The sequence below is a fragment of the Vanessa cardui genome, chromosome 24 (genome assembly GCF_905220365.1).
Source record: "Vanessa cardui chromosome 24, ilVanCard2.1, whole genome shotgun sequence".
Taxonomy (NCBI): Eukaryota; Metazoa; Arthropoda; class Insecta; order Lepidoptera; family Nymphalidae; genus Vanessa; species Vanessa cardui.
Genome location: NC_061146.1, coordinates 5,784,604 through 5,805,765, shown reverse-complemented (window position 1 = coordinate 5,805,765; position 21,162 = coordinate 5,784,604). Strand labels below are relative to the sequence as shown.

At 34.0% G+C, this 21,162-nt stretch overlaps 1 protein-coding gene across 6 annotated transcripts in view; it reads left to right on the top strand.

Moving 5' to 3' along the window:
* Positions 1–201: 201 nt before the first annotated feature.
* Positions 202–21,162, top strand: part of LOC124539956 (protein DEK) — a 28,022-nt gene continuing 7,061 nt past the window's right edge. For 5 of the 6 annotated variants that reach the window (XR_006967107.1, XM_047117323.1, XM_047117322.1 and 2 more), the window contains exons 1-9: positions 202–322; positions 1,740–1,890; positions 9,737–9,837; positions 15,125–15,226; positions 16,008–16,108; positions 19,315–19,453; positions 19,917–20,045; positions 20,181–20,343; positions 20,817–20,981. Coding sequence is in view for 5 of the 6 variants with exons in the window: in XM_047117323.1 (XP_046973279.1) it covers positions 281–322; positions 1,740–1,890; positions 9,737–9,837; positions 15,125–15,226; positions 16,008–16,108; positions 19,315–19,453; positions 19,917–20,045; positions 20,181–20,343; positions 20,817–20,981 (1,093 nt within the window). In the remaining variant the exon portion in view is untranslated. The remainder of the gene's footprint in view (positions 323–1,739; positions 1,891–9,736; positions 9,838–15,124; positions 15,227–16,007; positions 16,109–19,314; positions 19,454–19,916; positions 20,046–20,180; positions 20,344–20,816; positions 20,982–21,162) is intronic. The other variant, XM_047117324.1, reaches the window with a different exon arrangement.

Below are 21,162 nucleotides of genomic sequence, written 5' to 3'. Positions count from 1 at the left end.
TGTTACAATTTGTTTTCACTTCGTTTTCTTTTAAAATGTAATTTTTAAGTCTATAAAACATTAAATTTAAGGAAGATAAGTTCATTTATTAACATTATACAATTAAATCTTCTTAAATTTAATAAAATTTATTAATACTTTGTTATAAAAGTTTAAAAAGTATATTTACATTGAACGTAACAAAACGCAAACTTTTTTTTCTATGTTGTGGGTGCGTGCATTTGTGTTGTCCGGTGTTTGAAGACGCTTGGAATTCGCTTTCAATTTCTTCATAGGAAAAATGTCGGGTGATACCGATAAAGCAAAAATCAGTGACAATCAGGTATAGTTGTGAAAAATGTATTTATATTAATTTTCTTTATATTAATGTGCATCTAATAAGGACTAATTGAGCTGTGAAGTGATGTTATTTCCGTGTTATATCACTAATGTTTGCCTGCGTCTCAACATGGCTGACAGAACGTTCGCTTCCCGCTAAACGCGGGAACTACGCCACGGAGGGTTGTGATATTAGTCAATATATCGCATTTAAAACTGTGAATGCGGTCTTAATCAGTTATCGAAACTGATTCTAATGGGATAATTTTCAATATTTCGCATATTTCGCACCCCCGCCCCTTTGCAATTCATTGCAGGGCCTTTGTTAAATGTGCACGATATAATATGACATTGATAGGAAATCCGCATGACCTTGATATTTTGTTTCTTGCGAAATTTCTATTCAAATGTATCGTAATATGATGTTATTCCACTGAACCGTCGCTTCGCGCCTACTTATTTACGCTGCGAACGCGACGGGCGATGTAAATAAAACCAAAGAACCCAGTCTGGGGCCTTTATTGGTGACCTCTTTAGTTTTTCTAGTCGATTTTTTTTGCGTCTTGTAATTTTTCATGTGCGCAAATGTGAAATATTGTATCATTTTCGTACATTTTCGACGTAACAAAATGATATGACCTTAAAATTAAATTAATATTTTGGGCAATATCGTTGCATAGTTGTTATGTAGACGGCTCTATGTATACGACATAGACAATACGGTAGTAAGTATTTGTGTATTGAACTATGTGCCTTAAGTGTAAGGAGTTAGAGTTTATAATTGCTTGACGCGTTAAAGAGTTGACGCTAGTAGGAATATGGTGTACATTTCGAATTGATTGCTAGGTAAATTTTCTGTACTATTTGTATATTTCGCGTTATTTTGAAAAATATAATGTATAACTTAAATATCAAATGATATTTTTAATGTAGAATTGATAGCGGAATACAATCAATCTTCATGTAATTACATTAAAAAAATGCAATTTAATTAGGTATACTAGCGTTAATTAATAAAAACATGGAATACTCTTAAGAGGGTTCCAATGTTAATTATCGTCAGTTAAAAACTAATGTTACCTGTCCATACCAAAATATTAAAAAAAAATGTCATTAAACATACTTGTAATATTATATGTAATCAATGAAAAATAGAATATGTATCATATTTTAACTTATTGTTTACATAAATATACAATTATATAAATAATTAGCGTATAAATAGTTAAGTCCTTATAAGTTGTTATAGTTTTGTATTATTCTACCGAAAAATATAGTAAAAATTATGTATGTATTTATTCAATACTAAGTACACAATATTGCATATTAATTTAAATAATTTCTATAAGAAATTATAATTTACAATCACAATTCTTTAATATTTTAATGACAATTAATATTGTTTAAAATATCTGATACAGGATGAAGACAAGAAATCTGGTGCAGGCGATGGCCAGACAACAGAAGATGAATCCTCACAGGATTCTAAGGGTGAGTCGCTGACGGTCGCTGACAGCCAAGAGCCGGAGGTCCAAGGTAACACCGATGTAGATCACGAGGACAAGCAGCAAGGTCAGCCATGTTTGTATTGTCATCTACATCGTCACTAACCTGGGGCTTGACTCATGTGTTGCCAGTAAAAAAATTCAATTATTATATAGAGTATTTGACTATATTTTAATGTAAATAACCTTTTTGTTGATTATTACTTAAAACAAATCTATAAAGATCATGTTGGACTCTTGGTCTCCTATATTATCTGTCATTGATATATATATTTTTTGTATCACACATATAATTTATATATTTCTTTCAACATATGATTTAATTTATTTTTGTTGTCTTTACATAGTTAGTCAAATACACTATAGAAAATTACATCATCATCTTGTCTTAATTTTTTTTTCACGGTTGTACATATTCTTACTGTTTAACACGTCATTGACATTTCAAAAAGAAAAATAAAAAAAAATCATGGTCATTCATTTTCTAATTTTCATTAAAAAAAAATTGTCTCATTGATATTAGAATATTAAAAATGGGATAAAAAGTTAATATTTACATTTTGTTATTTTTATTATATATTAATATAAATACTTAAACAACTATGTACTAAATGAATATGCAAAAAAACTTCTACAAGAAGATGCACGTTTGCAATAGATTTTCGAAAATAACTCACTTGATTTAAAATTGGAACTATTGAAATCAAAAGAGTGAATTTTATGTATATAATACAATGTATATAAATGTATATAATACAACTAAACAATGATAACATATTAGATATTATATTCTTAATACACCTGACCTAGTCCGGATGAAATGAGAATTATAATTGCTATCTCAGTGGTAGCGCCATCTATCGGGTCCAATAGCAAGTATCCGATGTTACAAATTCACAATAAAAAAAAAATAAAAAAAAACATGGAAATAGCTCCAAGTATTAAGAACTTCATTCATATGAAGTTACGAAAAGAATAAAAATAATTTTACTTGAAAAAAAGGTGAAAAAAAATTAGAAAAAGAGAGATTTTTACCATTACTTCTTTTATCTTCTTCTTTTGTATATCAGTCAATGATATATACGACCTCTATAAATGAGGTCGCTAATGTTTATTTTCCGTGTAAGTCATCTTTCAAACTTACAAACTAATTGTACAATATCATTTTTTTTAAACGACAAAAATTTGTTCTTCACGACACTAATTTGATAGAACTAATAAAACTATTGCTACCTCTCTCTATCGTATGGCGTAAAACAGAGATAGCGAAATAAATTGCCTTCGGTCATCAAGCCAATGGTGTCGATTCTATACCCAACCGCTGAACTGTCTTGTGTTTTCACATATATCATGTTTATGATCACCCTGTATAAGGGCTCTTAGCCTTACCCTTGAGTATATGCATCTCTGTTGTTTTCTATAAATTGGAATGAAATAACAATAATTTCATTAAGTCCAAATTCTAGTATCGAGTATTACCGATTTTCGAATTCGAATGTGGTATAGTACGACACAGCTTTGATGTAGCATCGGCAAATTCAATAAAACCGACTAATGTCGATTTACACAACCAATAGAAATAGCTCCCTATCGCGCCATTCGACGATATTTGTCGCTATAGATTCTCGTGTCAGTTCAACCCGAAAAACCAAGTGCATGGAAATTGACGTGATATTAGGTACAAGTTATAACGTTTGTGTAAAGATCAGATTCACTTAAGAAATAAACGTTGATAATTTGGGATGGCGTACTTATTTCGGATGCGATCGGTTTTACGAATTTTGCCGATGCTACATCTAAGTTGTATCGTACTATATCTCGTTATAAAAATTGTATAATTATATCGACCGTGTTATAATGCTTACAATATTTGATCTCCGTCTTATCGGTCAAGTTATTGTTGTTGCGCGTTTATCAGCGATCTTTTTATGTTTAGGTATGTATACGGCTCGTGATAATAGTGCAGGTTTTGGAGAAGTATCATGAAATAATCATAGTATTCTAAATTTAAATATATAATAGGCTATTTGACAATGCGAAAAATAGATTGTGAATTATTGTAATCAGTGTATATCAGTTATGAGTTTGAAAATGGTTATTTACTAACGAAACTTGAAAATAATACTTAATTTATTCAAAAATTTGCATTTTTTCAAACGTTTGTCACGTGACACAAAACGCTCCTGATTGGCCGGGCTTATGATGAAGTCACTTTGTTGTAAACCTTGCTTTTCTACTATATGTACCACAGATTAAAATACATCAAAGTGACGTCACCGACCCCACTGCAGCGCCATATTGTCCAAGTAGCGTTTTCGCGCGTTATTTAAATATGGAATTTTTAATATGATATTTTTCGGTAAATATGTACTGCAAATAAAATAAACAACTTTTACTGGGTTCCTTAACCTCTACTAAATAATATAAAATAGATTTTAAAAACCAGTCAAATAGCCTATTCTCTGTATATATAGGTACAATGACATTGTTAAAGAAAATGAATTTTACGCTTGTCACATAGATCGTCTGAAACGTAAGCTACTTTAATAATGTTTATATACTAAACATTTTCCGCAACGCTTTTCATATTCTGGTATAAGTTTTACGTATATTGGTTTAGTCTTTGAAGGAAATTTTCTATGTAATAATATATATGTAATTCTAACTTAATAGTGCTATAATTTGCACTAATGTTTTAACCTCATATATTAAAAAAAAACATGATTATATTCATGGGTAAGGATTGCGTCCATTTGGAGTGAAGAGAAGCGATAACTATCTTTAAACTGTAGCTATATTTACCTAATGCTAAAGTTAGAGAGACTTGGTTACACACGTGTGTATACTAAGAGATGCTATGGATATATAGTCTCGAATCTGAATATGTATACAGATATGTTAATAATATTTTATCTGTTTTGAGATACCTTTAAGGTTTGTTTAGAAATTGTAAAAGTAAAAAAAAAAAAACATTATTTTGACCATAAAGTAAAGTAAGTAGTAAACTAACATCCTGTAAATTTCCCACTGCTGAGATAAGGCCTCCTCTTCCATTAATGAGAGGGTTTGGAACATATTGCACCAAGCTGTTCCAATGCGGGTTGGTGGAATGCACATGTGGCAGAAGTTCGATGAAATTAGACACATGCAGGTTTCCTCACGATGTTTTCCTTCACCGCCGAGCACGAGATGAATTATAAACACAATTAAGCACATATATATAGTAGTGCTTGCCTGGGTTTGAACCCGCAATTATCGGTTAAGATGCACGCGTTCCAACCACTGGGTCATCTCATCTATGACCATATTCGTAGTTATTTGGTATGATCAGAGAAAATAAAGCTTCGAAATGCAATTAGCTACTCCCCTCGTACAAGTACATGCTTTATACATCAAGAACAAAATTATATTAAATATTTCTTTTATCGGATTCGGTTATGGAGCTTCATGTAATCCCCGATTATACGTCAAACGACAAATCAAATTATATCGAGGTAAAAAAAAAAAAAAAAAACATTTTTATTTAAATTTGGAACACAAAAAAAACCAACCAATCGCATTAACGACTTATTTTAAGTATATTCTGATTTATTTTGAATATCTTAAGTCATTTAAGAAATGGAGACGGATAATACCCATTACATTACACTTTGTGTTTATAATTCATCTCGTGCTCGATGGCTAAGGAAAACGTGATGAAACCTACAGGTGTCTAATTAGCATATTCCACTATCCCGCATTGGAGCAGTATTGTGGAATATATTACAAACCTCCTCAAAGGGAGAAGAGGCTTACTTGGTGGTAGGGCTTTGTGCAAGCCCGTCTACCGCCAAATAACAGTACCTACTCAGTATTGTTGTGTTCCGGTTTAAAGGGTGACTGAGCCAGTGTAACTACAGGCACGAGGGACATAACATCCTAGTTCCCAAGGTTGGTGGCACATTGACGATGTGAGGGATAGTTAATATTTCTTTCAGCTTCATTGTCTATGAGTGATGGTGACCACTTACCATCAGGTGGCCTATGTGCTCTTCCGCCAACCTATACCATAAAAGGCTTTAACCCAGCAGTGGGAATATTTAAAGGTTGTTAATATTTTGTTGTTGTATGTTGTGTTCGCATTACTGTCCTTTCACTATAGTCGGTTGATAAGTTAGCACAATTTTCTCCGCTAACGTGAATTTCTTGTTTATATTTCAAATAATATAAATGTATCCTTAACTTTCACATACAACGCAACGTAGGTGTTACACACAAAATAATATTTTTAAATACATAATTATATTGAATAGAAAACATAACCTATTTACAAATTATAACTTTCTCCGTGTAATGTTTTCGTATAATTTAGTTATTATTCCAACGATATTGAGTATAGTGTATGTTTGTTTAATTTCATAATCGTTTGGATAATTCTACAAGTTTTATATGCTAGATAGATTTTGATATCATTTGGAGTAAATATGAGAGTAGTAATATTAGTAGTAAATGAAATAAGGAGAATTAAAATAATAATGAAACCCAAGATCGTTTAAACCTATTTATTACATACGTGTAGTGGTATTCTATGAACATGAACTAGGAACTAACTCGATCGTGAATTGTTAGAACGTAATATGCGACATTTATACATTGATTATTAATTGTATAGGACACACGTATTATAATGGCATATCATAAGTAAGTCGGTTGTCGACATGTCACGAGTGAGATTCGAAGTGATTATTTACTGAATACCTCCGCAGTACTTCATCATTACATAGTATAAAGTCGCTTACCATATCATAATTTTACGCATAATACATTATTTTTTCATTACGAAACCTTATATATCAACTATGTGCGTCAATCATCATCATTTTTTTTTGGTATAGGTTGGCCAACGAGCTTATATGTTGGTAAGTGGTCACCATTACCCATAGACAATGAAGCTGTAAGAAATATTAACTATTCCTTACATCGTCAATGTGCCACCAACCTTGGGAACCAAGATTATTATATATATGTCCCTTGTGCCTGTAGTTACACTGGCTCACTCACCCTTCAGACCGGAACACAACAATACCACTAAGTATAATTATCATCAATACTTGTAATTGTTATATGAGAAATAGCTAGGTAGTTATATTTCGCGCTATCAATTTTGTTTTGTATAAAAGAATCTGCATACTCGATATCTTTTTATAATACTAATAGACTTCCCTTATCCACTTATTGGATAAGATAAAATTAAAGAAAAAATCTAAATCTAATAAAAAATAAATAAAGTAGGTACCTACTAAATTATTTCATACAATTCGCAAAAGACAGGTTTAACGTTATCAGATTAACATAATTATATAATATATAACGCATAGTTTACTAAAAAGGTTTTATTAAAAGAATATGTATCGTTTTTTTCATTTCATTGTGGATTTACATTTCAGTGTGCTTTTTCATGTCGCTGGTTTTAACATGAATTATTAAACCATTGGTTTTAAAATTAACAACAAATATTACATTATATATACAAAACATCGTTACTGCAACTATATTCATCATAAATCGACATCATCTTGGTTGTTTGAAATTAATATTCTGTTTTTATCACCCAATTAAATAGTTTTTTTGCAGGGGATGGAACTTGCGCCTTTTACATGGTTAAACGGCACCTTTTAATCTTTGTATGTTTTGGTTTATCTTTCAAAACGCTAATCCAAATAGAGAATAATTGAAAGATTTGAAGTCTTTATCTTTACTTCTATATATTTATTTATTTTAAAGAGTAAACAAACATATGTTCATTCTCAATTTTCAGTTTCATACAAAGCTCATTAAACGACGATGCTGCATATTTTGATATAGTTTTATTTGTTTTAGACTAATGTATCGCGATGGAAACAAACTCGTTCTATTCTGAACGAAGTTAAAAGAATATGTTTTGCGTAAAATTATAATTTAAACGTGTATCGATTTGGTTGTAAAATTAAATTGTATAATGAATTGATTATAAACATTGGCTTAGATAAAGGTATGTTTTTTTTTATCATTACATAAGAATAATAAGTTTAACCAGTATTTCGTGAACCGGTTCGCTGTGTACTTACCGTCTTACGTAATACATTTTTTAAATTGGTCGGTTCAGTTTATTTATAATATACATACCTAACTTAGTTTTCCTCGTTATGTTTATTACTTTTCGTAATTATAATGTGAAAATTGTAACTTTGCGAGTACGATCGTTAATCGTAAATAAAAAATACAGTCGAATTGAGAATATCCTCTTTTTTTTGAAGTCGGTTAAAAAGCAATTGACACGCATTACAAGACAACTAGAGCTGAGATGGCCCAATGGTTAGAACGCGTGCATCTTAACCGATGATTGCGGGTTCAAATCCAGGCGAGCACCACTATGTATATATATATATATTATATGTGCTTAATTTATTATTATAATTCATCTCGTGCTTGGCGGAATGAAAACATCGTGACGAAACCGGCATGTGACTAATTTCATCGAAATTCTGCCACATGTGCATTCGACCAACCCGCATTGGAACAGCGTGGTGGAATATGCTCCAATCCTTCTCCTCAAAGGGAGAGGAGGCCATTATTAGCCCAGCAGTGGGAATTTACAGGCTGCTATTGTTGTTTTGTTATATTTATATTGGTTACGTTAGACCATGAAAACATTAAGAACAATCAAAAGCGAACTGACTGTTTGTCGAGTGATCTCTTATATATTGCCTGGGTGCGAAACCGGAATCATCGGTTAAGATGCACGCGTTCTAACCACTGGGCCATCTCGACTCAATATAATATAAATATGAATTTGTCAAATTATACTCTATGAAATGATAATTTACCTTGTGAATTATTATTATTAATAGACTCAGAAGTATGCGTAAAGATTACAATTTTCTTTAAACTCTTTTGTAAAACGGAAGAATTTTATTCGTTTTCTATCAAATGACATTAAATAATCTCGAGTCTGACCACACGAGCGGCCTCGCGTTTCACGGTCTTGGCGATATAATTAATGTAATAGTTGGTTGACAGCGCTACTAATGAGTATCTGTTAACAAACCTTGTGCAAGTATAGAAAAAAAACCATAATATTTTATCTGACAAATTAACCGTCGAGATGTGGTTATCACCATCCCATTGTAATATGACCATTTCTTACATTCCCCGAAAACTCTGATGTTTATTTCCTTGGGTTGTTCAAAGAGCCTTATCAGCAATTAAAAAAGAGTTCTTTATCCTAGATCAGAGAAGACAGGATTATTTTTTTTATGGTATAGATTGGCGGACGAGCATATAAGCCACCTGATGGTAAGTGGTCACCATCACCCATAGACAATGACGCTGTAAGAAATATTAACTATTCCTTAAATCGTCAATGCGCCACTAACCATGGGAACTAAGATATTATGTGCCTGTAGTTACACTGGCTCACTCACCCTTCAAACCGGAACACAACAATACTGAGTACTATTGTTTGGCGGTAGAATAATAACTGATGAGTGGGTGGTACTAGTAACTCAAGGAAATTGTTTATATGTTTTGGCTTTATACAGCAAAATACTATTACTTTATATAAGTATATTTTGTAAAAAGTTATATGAAAATAGTATTAACTATTAGTTAAATGTAATTTTTTTGGGAAGTTGGGTATTGAGTTATGTATTTTCGTGTGCGTACAGTTTTTGTTAAGATATATGTTTATATATGGTTGACAAATACATATATGGATTGTCTGGTCTGTGTCTATATACTTGGTACTTTTTATTTCTTTAATAATGATCGTCATAATGATATTGAACCGCAAGTCTGTCATCAATGGATTACAACAAAATACATATAAAAATACTTCCAAAGAATAAAGTATTTTTATGTTCGTGCTATAATTGTTTTTTTTTTTCTAAACACAGGTGACGCAAAGTCAACGACGGCGAACGGTAAAGAAGACGACGGGCCCGCTGACGACTCTAAGGATGAAAAGGATGAAAAACCGGATGGAGATTTTAAAAAGGTCAGTCAATTTTAATAGATGGACCCCGTATCGAATCACGTGGCGAGTGAATTTGAGTGGAGAGTATTTAAAAAAAAAACAACAAGAAGGTTTATCAAGTTTGAAGTGAGCTGGGAGTTTAAAATAATGGAAACTTGTAATATCTCTGTTTAATTAATTCAATTGATTAATAAAGTACCGTCAAATTTTAAGGTCTACTTTAGGCAGTTCACGTGATATCTTTGTATTAAACTATAAATTTATTAGTATTAAAAAAATTGCAGTCAGCTTTCCATTGATATTATAATTTAAAAAAAAAATCGCCCTTTACAGCTTTTGAATTTCGATCGCATACGATACTGGTTGTAATTATTTAATAAAAAGGTCAGGACGCGTTCCCAGACATACATGACATTTAATTGTACTTTCTTTTTTTAAGTAACGGTTTTTGCTATCACTCGCAATGGCCAGTAACATTAAACATAAATAATATAGGTGTAAATATATAACAACGAATTCGTTCGAATCGTCTATGCACTTATCCAATATATTTTGTACCGTAAGTAGCACAATTCGTAACATATGTAATGGCTTATTCGTAGGCGCGACCGTTTCGGGAAACTCTTTGAATTTTATTAAGGTGCACTTCACAGGTTTTTTTTGTTGATTATAACCAATGATATTCTAATAAACAGATATGTTATATCCATACTAAACAACAGAAAATAGTGTGCCGCGCCGGGGACCGTTTATTCTAGTTTATTTTTACATTTCGTTAAAAGTAAAAAGGATAGCTTGATAAAAACAATAAGTAAAAGGATAACTAGATGTTTCAATTACGCAAAACGTATTACTACGTAATTATGATGTATTATAACGTATTACTACGTAAAACGACTAAAGGCAAACGTCCCAATTAGGACGTTTTCTAGTCTTCACTTTTTTCGCGTTAATGACATATCTGTTTACTACAACATCATTGATTATAACTCTTCAACACCTATGGATATCTCCGGAACAATTCGAGTCGAGAAATCTATTTTTTTATATAACGTAGGTAGGTGGATGGAAGCATTGTACTTGATGGTAAGTGGCCATGACTGCCTATATACATTACGTAAAAAGTTTTAGTCATTGCTTCCATCTCCAATGTCCTTTGTGCCTGCAGTTACACCAGCTAACTTGCTCTTTAAACATAACACAACAAAGAGTAGTCTTATTTGGCGATGGAATACATGATGATTGGGTGGTGCCTATATGGACTTGCACAAGTACAGTGATACAGTAATTTATAGGTTGTTGTTGTTTGTTTGTTTGTTGTAATAATCATCACAAGACATCACAAAGACAACACTGGAGGTAGAGCTTAGTGTAATTCTAAGATGAAGATACCAAAGCATTATAAGTTATGTTAATTTTGTAACGTAACTGCTTTGTATATCTTTGGTAAGGTTTAAAATGGGCCTGTGTAAAAACAATCGTAATGCCTCACATCTTTTATTCTTCGGCCTATTGACTGATTTCACAAAGTCAGCGCGGAGGCGATCGTCTCGTTCGAAGTGATCAATTACCATAAAGTGGATCCTTTTGCTTGATCTGCCTTCCTGCTCACAAACAAAAATGCCTCGTGTTGAAAATGTTTATTTATGATAGAAGTGTGACGAGTTAGGCAATACAGAAAATATTAGAATGTTGTTTTTTTTTATTTTCCTTTTTAAAACTTTTTCATATCTTGACGCTCGGGAGTTGTGAAACATCGTATCGTTTTAAGAAGAGATTTAAATGTATAAATAGTTATGTAAATAAATTTAATATGTTCGTCTGATTTTAATCTATACTTCTATATTATAATAATAATAAATATGAGACAACATCACATACATTACTCTGATCCCAATGTAAGTAGCTAGCTGACTTGTGTTATGGAAAATCAGAAGCAACGACGGTACCTCAAACACCTAGACCCGACAACGTAGAAAACTAATGATAATCTGACATTGACACGGCCGGGAATCGAACCCGGGACCTCGGAGAGGCGTACCCATGAAAACCGGTGTACACACAACTCGACCACGGAAGTCGTCAATACTTCTAGATTAATATTCATTTTATAATTGTGAAAGTTACTCTGTCTGTCGCCGGTTATTACGAACAAACCGCTGAACCGAATTTGATAAAGCAAACTTGAACTCCAAGAAAGTACAAAGGATACTTTTTTTGCCGAACACATGACAACCAACACTCTAAAACGTGAGCTATGCCGCAGGCGACTACTAGTGATAATTTATAGTAATGAAAGTACATTCAGTGGCGTAGCTGGTTGAGGGAAGGCCCCGGTGCACAGAAAAAGAATCAGGCCTTCACCCCCTCTTTCCCATCCCTCTCTAACTAATAATTACCCTTAAAGAAGCTTAAGATTTAGTTTAGAGGGCCCCCTGAGCTCGGGGGCCCTGGTGCACTGCACCGCCTGCCCTACGATAGTTACGCCATTGAGTACATTATAGTATACGCGCCGCGCTCTACCAAGGGAGTAGAGAGGGCCGGCGGAGTGGGGCCTGATGGCTTGAGAGAGCGTCATTCCGTTTACGGACGCACCTTGAACCGTATTGTGTATAAACGTCATTAAAATTGATATACAGTGTAAACTCTTTATAACGTTATCCTTTATAACGATAAACTCTCTATAAAGTAGAAGTGAGCACGACTTGGTTGGTTTGGGTTAAAACCCACATATTGATACACTCTTTATAGCGATACAGCCATTCTCTATTACGAAGAAATGTGTTCATAATTTTAGACTAACTATTTATTACCCTGCTCACCCAATGATATCTAATCTTCGAAGCATAGAGTTAAAAAAGTTAGTTAAGTTAGCATTTTTCGCTATTAATACAATCAGTATTTTTTTATTAAGATGAAGAAGATGGTCAAGTGGACTGAAACCGAATCACCACCAATTGTCGCTGAGTTGGTAGAATTTTTTCTCGTTGTTTAATCAAGACTGGAATTGTCTTGATATAAAAAAAAGTCACACAAAGTTATCCGACTATATGCGTAAACAATTATTTATAAGCATATTTTATCTATCTAGATATCTATTTGTTCAATTTGATTGTTTTTTTTGTTCACTCCATATAACGATAACTCTATAACGACGAAAAATGCTAAGTCCCTTGAGTTTCGTTATGACGAGTTTACACTGTATATATAATTATAAAATAATGATAAATTGTATGTAATATAATTTATAACATACTAGCGACCTACCCCGACTTCACACAGGTGTAATGCTGATATTGAATATACTACAGAATTTATTTATTCACGACCTCACATTAGATACTTCTAAAATGATCAGCGTTTCTCTATTGTATTTTCCATGTATTATATGCTAAAACCTTCCTCATCACACCATCTATTAAAAGAAACCGCATCCAAATCCGTTGCATATTATTATAAAGATATAAACTTACATAGGAACAGACAGTGGTAAGCGACTTTGGTTTATACTAACTAAAGAAATTTCTCTCGTAGTCGAATCTGAAGTGCAAGAACATAGGACATTTTATTGCGCGTTTTCGTCGGTCGTTCTTTAAAGGTGGAGACTTTAATTGCGGTATCTACATATAGATAGATTTGGATGCTAATTAAAATATATTTGACACATACATTAGGATTGATAGTTGGTATGTACAGTCGGGGTAAGAAAAGGTTCGTCACCTTAATATCTATTTTCGTGTGCTCAGTGTGAGCGATAATCTGCTTTACCGATTGAGAATGACATTGCGTCGCAATGATTTCAAGTTTAGATGCAAAAGGTACTAAGAGTTTATGAGTTGATAAAGGAAAGAATTTGAAAACTGACGAGTGTTTTCTTACTCTGACTGTATGTACATTGTAAACTGGTAATTTTTAAATGATAATATTGCACAAAATAATAATGTTTTTGAAGTTTTATATTTATTTTTATATTTCTTCCTAATAGTCTAATGCTACGTAAAATTTGGTTAATTTATAAAAGTATATAGCTTTAATCATTTTCAAACGGCATATGCACGGTGACGTTCGATTAATTCCATATCACGTGTGTTGTTTTAAAATAAATTTAACTTATGAAATTGAAAAATATGTAAATTTTCATATGATAAATACTGATAAAACTTAAGCAAAGAAAGTACCGAATCGGCATGTGATTCTCTTCTATCGTAAATAAAGGCTAAATTGTGTCAAATATGATTATTAGTTTGTTATAAAAAATGTCGATTAACTACCAGTCTTGCCAGCAGTAACCATCTTTTAATTCGTTAACTGTTGGTAGCCCATCTTCATTCGGTTTCAAAATTCAGCCGACGACGATCGACTTGGCCGAAGTCTCTAACTGAATAACGCAGTGTTACCACTCGTATAAGCTTTGTTGCCACATAATCCCCTCGATGTGCGTTCATTTACTGACAGCGGAGATATAGTATTTGAGTTCGCCCGAATGACTCGCAGTAGGGTGAAATACTTAGTCTACACACCCCTTTTTGTGCCATTGTGACAAGAAAATTTAAATAAAAACACAACGTTAAACTGTGTATCTTTTGCCAAAGGTTTTTGGTACTTTCCAGGTATTTGGTACTTCCTTAAAAGACGGTGGTAGTTTTTTTTATGGGTAGTAAGGAATCCAGAGGTTGATACAAGAAAATCCGCTAGTTTCAACTGGCCAAGCCAGTGCAGCAGTGAAATGATTGTTCAAGTTTTTTGAACGAGATCTGGTACCAAGATTAACCCTTATAACTTAATTAGTGATCGTATAAAGTGCAACTTGTAAATTTACCCAAAAAATAGTCATATCTACGTATCAGTATGTAAACAACTTCCGAGCGGTTTATAAGGCAAGTAGTCGTAGTCCGTAGTCGGCACGCGTTGATAATACGTAGTCGTACTTACGAACGTACGTGCTTAATTATGGCACTTGAATTTTTATAATGATCGTTAAATTTAAATCACTAAGAATTTTAAAACTTAATTATAAATTCTTTTTATTGCGTCTAGATCTAGAGTAACTTTTAAAGTCTATACGTATAATTTAATACGTAAATGTTACGTTTGACTACTATTTATAGTTTGATGAAAGCTGACTATTGTTGAAATGTAAAGAAAATTTTGACGAACTTCTAAAGATGTATTTATTTGTCTTGATATTTTTTTTAAAATAACAAATAATTAAATAAATACATTTGGTATATTATTATGAAAACAGATGTTACATTTTAAAATGAATGTGCTATGTAGGGTATATGTTTAAACTATAAATTATTTACAGGAAGAAAATGGTGAAACCCATGAGGAGAATGAGAAAGAAGATTTAAAAGAAAACGACAAAGCAGCTAAGAAAGTAGTCCCGAAAAAGAAACCCAAGAAAGAGGTAAGGAAAATGAAATTACAAATAGCATGTTTTTTTCAAGCATGTTATTTTATAATAAGTATATCAAATGAGTTTAAGGGTTTTTTGATTGACTTGCTAAATTGGGATACTTTAGCGATTTTTTTTGTTACAATTCGTCTTGTACTTTGTGGGAGGACAGTATCAAAAGAATACTTGCAAAAGAAAATATCATATGTTTATAGTTTTGTGGCCGATATTATGATGCCGATTTGGTATTCATTCAGAAATAAAATACTTTGACTATTTCGTGAAAAAACAAATTAAGCTGTAAAGCACATCTGTGTATTTTTATTTGTATTCTGATAATCTAAAGTAAGGGTTACATACATATTGGCCTTTTTATCACCAGGTCACAGATTTAATTGAAAAACATTAAGTGAATTCGACCTGGTCTTTCAAGAATTCCGATTAATACCAGATTATCCGCGTCATTTGTTTTCTTATTTATGGCAAAAAGAATTTATAGTTATTTTAGATTATACGATAGTTTTTCATTTAAAACATTACTTGATACACATTTGTGTTAAATTCCGTTATTTACAGAAAATTACAAATTCTGATAATAAATTATCAGTAAGATGTGTGTATAACTTTTTTGTAAAAAAAAAGAAAAAAAAAAACGGTACAATATTAAATACCATATTTAAAAAAAACTAGTCTAAGTTTTTCCAGACAAAATGAAGGAGACAGACAATTTATAACATTAAGTTAGGAGGTTACAAATGCTAAACAATTCGTATAATGTAATAATTTTATATAGGATACTGAGGAAGAAGAAGAGGACGAAGATGAGGAAGAAGAGGAGGAGGACGAGGAGGGAGAGGAGGTTGACGAAGAAGAAGAGAAGAAACCTAAAGACAAGTAAGTGAATTGTGTATTCGTTTTGAATGCTAAACGTCAAAAATATAAAAAGTTTACTCAGTAATCAGAACGTTATCCACAAACAAATAATTATTAAAGTATATAACGGAGCAGGCACGTCCGAGCGCGTTTTTAAAAAACATGACGTCAGCATAGCTGACATCACGAGTGTCAGAGTTTCGATCTTTAACCATCTTCGGTGGTATGAAATAAAACTCAGGAAATAATCCTCTCTGATTTATTCCAATATGAGACGGTCCGATCGCTCCGACGGCTCGACCAAGTCTGTCGATACCGGCGGGCGCTTGATCTTTTATAACAAGAATAGGTGGGTAGACTTATTCACTCAACATACAATCTGTTTACAAACACTAAAATATTTCAGAGTAATTTAACATTTCAAAATTCACTAAAAATTATTCATTTAACAATGAAATAGTTTTAAATTATTAAAATAATCATTTCTGGACACGTGTTTTTCTTAAATTCGTGGCTCCGCGCCGACACGGCCATTCTGACAGGCGGTGCGCGCTCTGCACCTGCCTAAGTTGTGCGATTGGAAATCTGCGAATCAAAAATATTTTTGAAGCAGGTATCTGTAAGCAACACATCATGTTGACCTTTGATAATTGTTTTGTAAAACAGTACACAAAGAAATCTCTCATGCACCTTTATTGTAATAAATATGGGAAGATTTTACGCATACTATGCTCATAACTGTGTCATAATAACTGTTAAAAGTTCTCGTAGATCTGTGGTGTATACATGTCTATACCACGGTCCACAAGGTCTCCCTACGGTATCTCATGGTTCTCTGTGGATACATCAAGGATCCGCGGGTAGCTCGAGGGTAACACGTGGTTAGCTCAGAGGTATCACTCTCCAGATTACGGTATATAAATGGCTACCAAAGGTTCTCGTAGATCTGTGGTGTATACATGTCTAACCACGGTCCACAAGGTCTCCCTACGGTATCTCATGGTTCTCTGTGGATACATCAAGGATCCGCGGGTAGCTCGAGGGTAACACGTGGTTAGCTCAGAGGTATCACTCTCCAGATTACGGTATATAAATGGCTACCACGGCTCCACAACGCCTCCCAACGGTATCTCATGGTTCACTTTTGGATACATCAAGGATCCGTGAGTAGTACGAGGGTAACACGTGGTTAGCTCAGAGGTATCACTCTCAAACCAGAGTGTACGTGTCTAGTTATGGTTGCATGAGGAATCTCAATGGTAATTAAAATTTTTTTTTTTTTTTTTTTTTTTTTTTTTTTTTTTTTTTTTTTTTTTTTTTTTTTATTTCTTTTTCTTTTTAGATTTGAAGAGGTAAGATAAGTAAATTTTGCCTCACAGTTTTATGCGATGATTAGTTCTCGTCGATGTTGACCACTCGGACGGACTGACCAGCTCGGGACTAACTGACCAGCTTGTGATATGGATGGCAACTCCCGCTGTCTCGGCCATTCTGCGGAACGGTGCGTGCTCTGCACCGGTCGCGTTTCTGGTTGTGATGCTCGGCGAAGCTGATCACGAGCGCCCACTGCCGACCACCTTCTCCACTGTCGTAATTTTTATGAAACCTGTAAATCTCGAAAGGCACACTTAATTAGTCATATCATGTAATAGTGGTTACGTGGAATCTTAATCTTTATGTTGAAAATAATTAATTTTAGTTTTCTGAGAATAGAAAAGATGACTGTTATATTTCGAACAAGAGTCATTCGTTGCTGTAGTTGTGTTATTAGTGACATTCTGCAGGATGGTGCGTGCTCTGCACTAGTCGCATTTCTTGGTCGCCCGTTGTGGTTCACGACGAAGCTGATCACGAGCGCCCTCTGCCGACCACCTTCGCGGTGCGATGCGATGTTATTCTTATGAAACCTGTAAATCTCGAAAAACACAATTAATTAATCACATCAAGTAAAGGTGGTTACGTGGACTCTTTAATGTTTATGCTGAAAACAATTAATTTTATTTTTGAGAGTAGAAGCGACGACTGTTCTATTCCGCACAAGATTATGTCCTCTGTTTGGTTATTGATGTCGATCAGGTTTAAGAAGTTCAGGTGGTATGCAATGTTTTCTTTGTGTAATAAGTGACTGGTGCAGCTCCATAAACTAGATGCACTGTTCGGTCTCATAGTTCTTCATTTTTATTAACTCGTTTTTGAGGGTAGTAATAATTCTTAATACTTCGCCATTTGCTCGGCTATTTCCTGATGTGTTGTTTATCTAAGTGTCTCATTTCCCCGTGATATCCATGATCTCCGTGATCCACATGGTCACTTGTTGATTTTTCAATTCAGATGTGCCACACATATGAACAGCATGGTAAATGAGGATGCCCTTGAAGCGTATTGTTCTTAATTGTAGGAAGTAGCCGCCTCAAGTGTGGACGAAGTGGGTATTCTCGCACTAGTCGGCCTTGGAGCTGATGAATTATTTATTGGATCCATGGCTTGCGGTCCTCCCACTTAGATGGGCCCCATTACACCGAAGTTGCTCGGATGTACCAGGCAGTTAGTGTGAAGTGCTTAGAGATCTTCTTATCACTTCGCAATATGGTTCTGTCTTGTAGCGATCCTTATGTGACAGGCGGAACCGAAGCTGATGAGGACGTAGCAGAGATCGGAGCTTGTTCCAATCCCACTTCTGATAACGGAGCAGCATGTCCGAGCGCGTTTTTAAAAAACATGACGTCAGCATAGCTGACATCACGAGTGTCAGAGTTTCGATCTTTAACCATCTTCGGTGGTATGAAATAAAACTCAGGAAATAATCCTCTCTGATTTATTCCAATATGAGACGGTCCGATCGCTCCGACGGCTCGACCAAGTCTGTCGATACCGGCGGGCGCTTGATCTTTTATAACAAGAATAGGTGGGTAGACTTATTCACTCAACATACAATCTGTTTACAAACACTAAAATATTTCAGAGTAATTTAACATTTCAAAATTCACTAAAAATTATTCATTTAACAATGAAATAGTTTTAAATTATTAAAATAATCATTTCTGGACACGTGTTTTTCTTAAATTCGTGGCTCCGCGCCGACATATACTATTTGGATGTAAAGTATTACAAAACATATAATACAAATAACTTAGGTGTTACATGTCCAGTTATAATTTTTTCCGGTAATGTTGTTAACCTATTCAGAATATTCTTTACTTGTATTATAAATTAAAGTATGTTTACAGAGTTAAGAAACCAGTAAAGAAGGCTAAAGAAGGCGACGATGAAGGTGATGACGAGGAGGAGGGAGAAGAAGAGGGCGAGGAGGAGGAGGAAGAGGAAGAAGAAGAGGAGGAGGCACCTAAGCCCAAACCTAAGAGAGAGGTATCGTGCCCTATGTTAATTATTAACGATTTCACAATTGACAATCTCTGGTGTACTGTATTTGTAAGTTTATTATAAAATCGTGAACTGAAGTCAGCTTGAATTTGATTATTTACGTTTACGAAACGTTTTAAATAGCTGGACGGATTAATTAATATTTATTTAAAAATCAATAGCTACGTAAATTTACTGAAAGGTGATAATTGTTAAAGATGTCGGAAAAAATCATGCGGATTGGGAGTTTTAATGGCATGTGCCACAAAGACCGATAGAGAGTTTTATTACAATATAAATGTTTTTATGTAAATGTTTCATCTACCCAGACAAAACTGAGATGGTAAAGTTAGAAGGGTTAAAAAAAAATATTTTGTTTATCGTCATGCATAATTATTTTTTACACTTAGTTAATTTTTGTATATTTGTATAAAGTTTTAATAATTATGCATTTTTTTTATTTTTATAGCCAACAGAACCTCCCGTTCCTCTGCCGGCCGGTAAGGGCATACCTCTCGGACACATCAGCAATGTTGAAGTTTCACTGTCTCGGTTCAAAACTCAAGATCAGAAAATACTTCACCAGTATCTCTATGGGGTGAGTGTTATGTTCAATGTGTTTAATTGATCTGGGAAAACTATAATTGGTATATACTTTCAAATAATGTGTACATTTTAGTGATCGATGCCATTTATGCTTGACGGTGTAATAAAAATATGTCATTTATTGCAGCAACTCTGCTTGGACCGCAACGTAAAACGTAACATAAAGAAGTTCAAAGGGTACGAGTGGGCCATCGGCTCCACGGAATACAAGGCCAAGCTCGAGGAGACTGCCAAGATGGAGCTCAAGCAGCTCAGGACAATGTGTGAAATGCTCGACTTGGACAAAAAAGGTTCGTCGCAGTCACTACCTCATTTTTTTTTTTTTTTTTTTTTATGAACACTATTGCACACAAAAGACAAAAGATACAGTGTACATAACATTACGAGAACATATAACAAAAAAGAGAAGCGTGCAAAGGCGGTCTTATCGCTTAAAGCAATCTCTTACAGACAACCCTTTAGAGTAAGAATTTGTTTGTGAGAAACGGGATGGTGCAAACAAGCATGTTTTATTCTTAAACAAGTAAAAATTAAACTTTAAATAATACAAATAATATATAACAAAATACATATATATAAGTTTAATAAATACATGTGTATTATATATACCAAATAATTATATAAATAAAATTATATATATATATCAGAAAGTTATACTAAACATATAATATATGATCATTCAAATTGTATATATGTAAATGTTACTTTTAAATGTGCCTTAGGTTACTATGTACTAATATATAATACCTGTTTGGTCCGGCAGGCGGCGCGAGCGAGCTGGCAGCGCGGCTGGTGGGATTCCTGCAGCAGCCCACGGCCAACTCGCCGCACGCGCGGGGCGTGGCGCGCGCGCCCCCCGCCGCTCAGCCGGCGTCCGCGCCCGGCGGCCGCCCGCGCCGCTCCGCCGCCGTCAAGATACACAACAGAGGTATAGTACGACACACTCTTTGACGACCTCCATGGTCGAGTGGTGTGTACACCGGTTTTCATGGGTACGCCATGTGAGGTCCCGGGTTCGCTTCCCGGCCGAGTCGATGTAGATTACCATTAGTTTTCTATGTTGTCTTGGGTCTGGGTGTTAGTGGTACCGTCGTTACTTCTGATTTCCA